Source organism: Octodon degus, unplaced genomic scaffold (genome assembly GCF_000260255.1).
Source record: "Octodon degus isolate 3935 unplaced genomic scaffold, OctDeg1.0 scaffold00093, whole genome shotgun sequence".
NCBI classification, from domain to species: domain Eukaryota; kingdom Metazoa; phylum Chordata; class Mammalia; order Rodentia; family Octodontidae; genus Octodon; species Octodon degus.
In genome coordinates, this window is record NW_004524669.1 from 1299127 (window position 1) to 1306459 (window position 7333).

General features: G+C 38.4%; 1 protein-coding gene and 1 non-coding gene across 2 annotated transcripts in view; both read left to right on the forward strand.

Annotated features, from left to right (window-relative positions):
* Vps35 (VPS35, retromer complex component) overlaps nt 1–5386 on the forward strand; it is a 32265-nt gene extending 26879 nt beyond the window's left edge. Inside the window, exons 14-17 of the mRNA XM_012516171.2 lie at nt 2198–2377; nt 2853–3092; nt 3455–3598; nt 4395–5386. Coding sequence (XP_012371625.2) covers nt 2198–2377; nt 2853–3092; nt 3455–3598; nt 4395–4574 — 744 coding nt within the window. The 3' untranslated portion in view covers nt 4575–5386. The remainder of the gene's footprint in view (nt 1–2197; nt 2378–2852; nt 3093–3454; nt 3599–4394) is intronic.
* Nucleotides 140–343, forward strand: LOC111818525. The gene has a single exon (XR_002822498.1). It is a non-coding gene; the product is annotated as a small nucleolar RNA SNORA73 family (small nucleolar RNA).
* Nucleotides 5387–7333: the final 1947 nt, after the last annotated feature.

A 7333-nucleotide genomic window follows, 5' to 3' on the forward strand; every position in this document is an offset into this window, starting at 1 on the left:
TAAAAGGGCCAGGGAGATGGCTCAGTGGAATAAGCGCTTCCCTGGCAAGGGCAAGGGCCTGAGTTCAATCCCTGGTTCCGCCAAAAAAAAAAAAAAAAAAAAAAACCGATTTGAATTGCCCAAAAACCCATATATTTGCCCAATGTGGATACCCTGGGAGGTCACTCTCCCCGGGCTCTGTCCAGGTGGCCTAGGGGAGCATAGGGCTCTGCCCTGTGATGTACAATCCCTTTCCACAACGTTGGAGAAGAAGCTGGGCTTCGTGCCTGCACCTGCATATTCCTACAACTTCTTAGAGTCCTTTGGGCAGTGACTGGGGAGATAAACCATGCAGGAAACAGTCCTTGACCTCACAGTCTGTATGTAACTTAATCTCATTTAAGGAAAATTTGTTTTAATCTCTTGCTTGGTGAATCATTTCCTTACAGAATTCTTCTAAGATTCCAGATAACTTTTTTAGATGGGATAAAGGAGCCACACTGGATTTGGCCATTCACATGTGACACATGTTCAAAAGTACATTGAATGCTGCTGCTGAGTCTTAAGTGCCATCCAAAGGAAAAAGGGGGATTCCTTAATACAGGAATGGAATCTTAGAAACACTGAAAAGTTCTTAATGAGAAGCTACAGTTGAGAGGTGTTTTCAACGCCGCTGCAAATGGATCATGAACAACGCATTAATGTGGAATTTTGTTTCAGACTGCAAAAATCAGCTAAAGAAACGCATGAAATGTTAAAATTAGTGTATGGTGATAGTGCAGCGACCATGGAGATGGTTTGTGAGTGGTTTGAGCAATTTCGTAATGGTTTCGAGTCAGTTGAAGACAGAAAAAATGTCCTTCATCAAAAACCAAAAAAAAGATTGAAAGAATAAACGAAATAATTGCATCAACAGAAAGAAAAAAAAGAGTAAAAAGCTGGGTAGCAAGGAAAACAATCAGTAAAGAGACATCCTACAGGATAGAACATATTTAAAAACTGTACCTGCAATAAGGGATTAAGGAAATAAAACAGCTCAATAGCAAGAAAAAATAAATCACTTTATCAAAAATGGGCAGAGGATCTGAACAGAAACTTTTCCAAAGAAGGCATACAAATGATCAATAGATCTGTGAAAAAGTGCTCAGCACCACTAATCAAAATAAAAATGCAAATCAAAACCACAATGAGATATCGTGCTGTTCGGATGCCTGTTATCAAAAAGATATGTGTTGAATTAGGGTGTTGGGATACGTCATCTAAGACTGTTAGAAATGTAAATTGCTATGCCATTATGGAAAACAGGATGGCAATTCATTTTAAGAAATTAGAACCATACAGTTCAGCAAACTACTATTGGAGATATTCAAAGTATGCAGTCAGTATATTGGAGAAATATCTGCATTCCCATTTACAGTGGCCAAGATAATGAAGCAGTCTGTGTCCAGGAATGGATGAGTAAAGAAAATACACATACACAATGTGCATTATTGTACCCTAAATAAAAATGGAGGAAATACTGCCATTGGTGACAACATGAGTGAATCTGGACAGCATTATGCTGAGTGAAATTAGCCAGTTACAGAAAGACAAATAGTGCATGACCTTTTGTGTGTATGAATCAAAAATCAAACTCATAGAATTCAGAGTTGCCAAAGATTACAAACTCATATAAGATGTAAAAATTCTGGGGATCAACATATACATATATTTGGGATAAAAAATACCACATTTAATTTACTTATCTGACATCGTATAGCATGCCAAAATATATTCTGTACTTGGATTATTGCGTTTAATACTCATTAACAAATTTGAATGTCATCTTTTGAAAATGAAGAGAAGTGATCGCTTCAACAGGAAGAAATCTTAATGGTTAAATATAATAGAATACTTAACCTCATGGCATCACACTGAACTATATCCCCAGGCTCCCTCATTCCAGTTTTGGAGACAGTTGTCATGTTAGTTGCTAAGTTGCTCAGGTTGGCCTTGAACTTGAGTCACCTCAAATAAGTTGGAAAGGCAGTGGCTTTTAGTGGCTGTTTTGAGAAGAGATCTATTTATTTACATTTATGCACCATGCAGTAGGAAAACTTAGGAGCCTAACTTTACTGCTTTCACTGTTCGTTCTGCTAAAGTTTCTAAATAAAATGAATGTTCTTGAGCAAGTTAATCTTGAACTTAAGATAATTGAAAATATTTTTCCTTGTTTCAGGATGACAAATGGGAAAAAAAATGCCAGAAGATTTTTTCATTTGCTCATCAGACTATCAGTGCTTTGATCAAAGCAGAGCTGGCAGAATTACCTTTAAGACTTTTTCTTCAGGGAGCCCTAGCTGCTGGCGAGATTGGCTTTGAAAATCATGAAACAGTAGCATATGAATTTATGTCCCAGGTAAAGATCTGTGCTCTTTTCCCGATGGTCCAGCTGGTTTTACTGAGTTTAGTCACTTGTGATTTTGCTGGAAGTGCACCTGGCCTACTTTTTCTGTGAGCTACTGCTTTCTCAACCTCCCGGAGTGTCTTCATATTATTGTCATGCTGACGGGTGTGGAGCGTAATTGATCAGCTTCTGTGTGCTGACACAGTTAAAGATTTCGAAGTGGGTCATGATGTGTTTCATGGGGAAAAGGTTCCTTGTCAATTCAGTTAGGAAACTGGAAGTTAAAGTTGAAACAGGTTATTTATTGCAACTTTCTGGCGTCTTCACCATCTCAGCTGTGTTACGTGCCTTTCCAAAACTGATTACCGCATACTCTGATAGGAAGGGATTGTAAGATACCTCACAGGATGAGGGCTTGGTAGGAAATACTTTGGAAAACACCTGAGTGGATTGTTAGTCCCTAAAACTTCTGTTTTGTGTTCTTTAGGCATTTTCCCTGTATGAAGATGAAATCAGTGATTCCAAGGCACAGCTGGCTGCCATCACATTGATCATTGGTACTTTTGAGAGAATGAAATGCTTCAGTGAAGAGAATCATGAACCTTTGAGAACACAGTGTGCACTGGCTGCATCCAAACTTCTGAAAAAGCCTGATCAAGGCCGAGCAGTGAGCACCTGTGCGCATCTCTTCTGGTCCGGGAGAAACACAGACAAAAATGGGGAGGAGGTAAAGTCATTTTCACTGTTACAGGAACAAGATTGTTAACAGAGATTGATTGCCATGGTTTTGGACTAGAAAGGAGAAATATATGGTGTGGCTAGAAATCTGACAGTGCTGTTTTATTTTATTAGAACAAATGAAATGGACCATGGAGTCTCATCCTGTGGTGAAGCCTCTGCTGTGAGCACATCACAACAGCAGCTTTATACCACTACTTGTTTTTAAATATAGCTATATAGTTAGGTTTTTTTTAAAGAAAGATTTAAATTTGTTGTAAAACATGAAGGACTGCTGTAGTGTTGTATTTTTTTGTGTAAAAATGGGATGTTTGCAGTTAACTTTTGTATTTTCCTTCCCTTTTATTGTAGCTTCATGGAGGGAAGAGGGTCATGGAGTGCCTAAAGAAAGCTCTAAAAATAGCAAATCAGTGCATGGACCCCTCTCTACAAGTACAGCTTTTTATAGAAATTCTGAACAGATATATCTATTTTTATGAAAAGGAAAATGATGCGGTAAGTGACTTAATTAAAGTGTTGGTAGTGCTGAGTCTGAAGCAGGAGGATTCAGTGCCAACATGGGCAACTTCGTGTGGCTGTGTCTCAAAATTTTTAAGGGTTTTTTTTTTTTTTTTTTTTTTTTGGCCAAGGGAAACTTTTTTCATCAAAATAGAAATTTTTTCAAAGGCAGGAATGTAGCTCAGTGATAGAGTGCTGCTGGGTTCTTTCCCAGTCTTTAGGTGAAAAAAAATCTCTGAAATTTGATACATATAAAAGTTTATCATTGTACTTTGTTTAGGAGTTTGCAGACTAATTGTTTCCTTTATTCCCCCAAATCCTTTTCTGTCTACATAAATGTATCTCTAGTCTCTGTACAATTAAAAAATACACAATTTACAAATTGTCACATGGTTGACTGATTTGCCATTACATACTAATGAGAATAATTGCTAAATGCATTGTCCTTCCAGAAGTATACTGTTAATCAAGATTAGCAGACTAAGTAGATTTTTTTGTTCTTTTACATGTTCATATTACATTTTCATAGTGCTGGGGATTGAATCCAGTACCTCTTATGTGGTAGGCAAGTTCTCTTCCACTGAGTTACATCCCTGGCTCACGTGATAATTTAACTTAAAAAAAAAAAATTAATAGTCAATTAGTTGTTGCTCCAACTACAATCATGTTCTATTTTTTTATAATTACTCTGGTAACTGATAAGTGTAACACAATTGTTCAAAATAGTATTATTCAATTATCTTTTTCTGTGTGATTCATGTTTAATCATGGAATTGTGCATATTTTTTTGTAGGTAACAATTCAGGTGTTGAACCAGCTTATCCAAAAGATTCGAGAAGACCTCCCAAACCTTGAGTCCGGTGAAGAAACAGAGCAGATTAACAAACATTTTCATAACACATTAGAGCATTTGCGTTTGAGGCGGGAATCACCAGAGTCTGAGGGGCCAATTTATGAAGGTCTTATCCTTTAAAAAACAAAATAGCTCACTCCTTCCCATGTCCATCCAGTAAGGGTTTTATTAAACTAGGTCTCCCTTCCATAGATTGTGCCTTTCAGAAATGCTGAGGTAGGTTTCCTGTTTCTAATCTGTGATGTGTTTTACCCAGCACCTCCAGACACCTTCAGGACCTTAATAAAATTATTCACTTCATAAGTGTTCAAATCTGTCTGATCATCCCAAGTAGCATGACTGATCTGCTATTTAAAATTCCTGTGGTCTGTGAAAAATGAAACAAAAAAATCTCCACTTAATCTTGACTACTAATGAAGTTCTTCCTTTTGTTTCATTGTTGAGTGTGTATTTTCTTCATTACCGGGGAATACTAACCCAAAACACCTGTCTTTTTGCTCTCTGGACCTATTTGAGATTAACTTAGAGGCAAAAAATACTGTATATGAAATTCAGCTTGGGCATTTCCCTAAATACAAGATAAGGCCATGTGTAATATTTTCCCTAAGACTAAAATATATTAATGCATGTTTGAGAATCCCAAAACACCATGGTCAATACCAGAAGCTATATTTTGCATATTTGGACTCAGCCATCTATTAAGAATTTATATTGTCCTCTGGACATATTTATAAAAACAGTTTGGTTCAACATAGCATAAAATAGAAAATTTGTGATTTATATGATTTATCTATAACCTTCATTATTGTAAATTTAATGGGAAATGCATTACAGTTACCATGATTTCTTTTTTTGGCACTTGTGACTCAATAAAGTTGTGATTAACAGCTTTTTTTGATACGATCTTGATAAAAGGAACTAGTAGAATGTTTTGTTCAGTCTCATGTTTACAGAGCCCATTTATTTAACTATATACTAAGCACTTAACAAGGCACTGTCTGCTACTCTCAATCATTTATACCCAATTGCTTTTCTTACCCTGGCCCAGCTTTTCTGAGGCACTACAAATTCCATAAAGGCTCTTTTCTTGGTGTAGTTATATACTGTGTAACAAATTATCCCTAAACATATGCAGTTCTTTGGGTCAGGAACTTGGGAGCAACCTATGTGGTGGTTCTGGATCAGGCTGTGCACAGGTTGCCAATCAAGATTAGGGCAGATGTGTGTTAACTGGGCCGTAGAACAGCGTGACTGTTGTATTATGATCACTGACTTCTCCCGATTGATCCCTAAGAGAAGAAGTCACAATGTCTTTTATGGCCTAACATTAGACATGCCACTGTCACTTTTGCCTAATTTTATTAGAAGGGGGTTATTAAGTCTAGCCTATACTCAGTTGTAAGGGAAATTTAGCATTTTTATTTTTTTTTCCTTGCTGGTGATTTAACCCTGATCTCCTGCATGTTAAGTTAAGCTAGTGCTATACTACATCTCTAGCCCTAAATCCACCTTTTGAAGGGAATGGGAGCAATGAATTGTATAGATATTTTCACATCACATCATTTAACACCTTGCCATATACATTCTCATTGCAAGTTGTCTAGAGTTTGTTAGGTTTTACATGAATGAATATTTCCAAAGCTGTAAAATTGGTATCATCAAAATATACCAAACAGGCCAGGGAGATAGCTCGGAGGTCTAAGTGCCTGCTTGGCAAGCACAAGGACCCAGGTTTGTTCCCAGTACTGCATGCCAGGCTGGCCTAGTGCTGAACTGGCCACCAAAACCAGGCATGGTGGCACGTATCTATAATCCCAGTGCTGAGGAGGCTGAGACAGGAGGATCACTATGCGTTTGAGCTGCGTATCAAGACCCTGTACCAAATAAAGATTTTTTTAAAAAAGTATCAAACAGGCAAGTGTGGTAATGTGCATAACTATAATCCTAGCACTCTCGGAGGTTTAGCAGGATAACTGATTGGAGTTTGAGGCTAGCCTAGGTTGCACAGTGAGTTCAAGGAGAGCCTGAACTACATAGACTTGAATAGGTAGGGATGTAGCCTAATGCAAAAGCCTTAGGTTGAATCCCTAGTACGCTCTCCCCCAACCTCCTCCAGCACACACACAAAAGCTACCAAATGCACTAAGCCCTCCAGGGTATATCTTAGTCCAACAGACACTTTTTTGCAGGTATTAGTTTGCCTTGTATTTATGGATTAGGGATTGTACAATTTATATTACAACTTAGATGTGTACCGAAATTTGATAGACCTGAGTGGGCTTTTGGGAGGTGTGAGTAATGGCAGTACAGATGGCTCGCCCTTAGGAGGTAGCACTTGGTTCGGGGAAGCAGGTTTGCTTGGAGTGTGACTTGGAAAGGGGTCTCCCTCTCCAGCTTCTCCCTTCTTTTTCTGCTCCCTGGCCATGGTGACATGAACAGTCCTTCTCTGCCCCTCTGCCTTGCTGTCCTGTCTTGGAGCCAGAAGACTACGGACTGAAATTAGTAGCCAGTATAAACCTCTCCCTAAAGTTGTGGGTGTTAGGTATTGTATCTCAGTGATGAACTAGAGACTTAAGACATGCAGCATGAAATGCTACTGTAAAAGAAAAGCATAACTTGCAGAGGATGGGTCAAAGGTAAAATAATGGGATGCAAATTGAATACATACCATATGCCAGATATAGACAAAGATGAATAAGCTATGATCTGTAGCTTCAGCAGTTTGTTAGTATGAAGACAGACCTGTAGTTAAGAATGTGAGCTTTTCAGGGCTGGTGAAATGGCTCAGTGGTCTAAAGCACCTACTTAGAACAAGCTTAGCAAAGCACAGGGACCACGGTTCAATCCCCAGCACCACATGCCAGCCAGCCCCGCCCCCT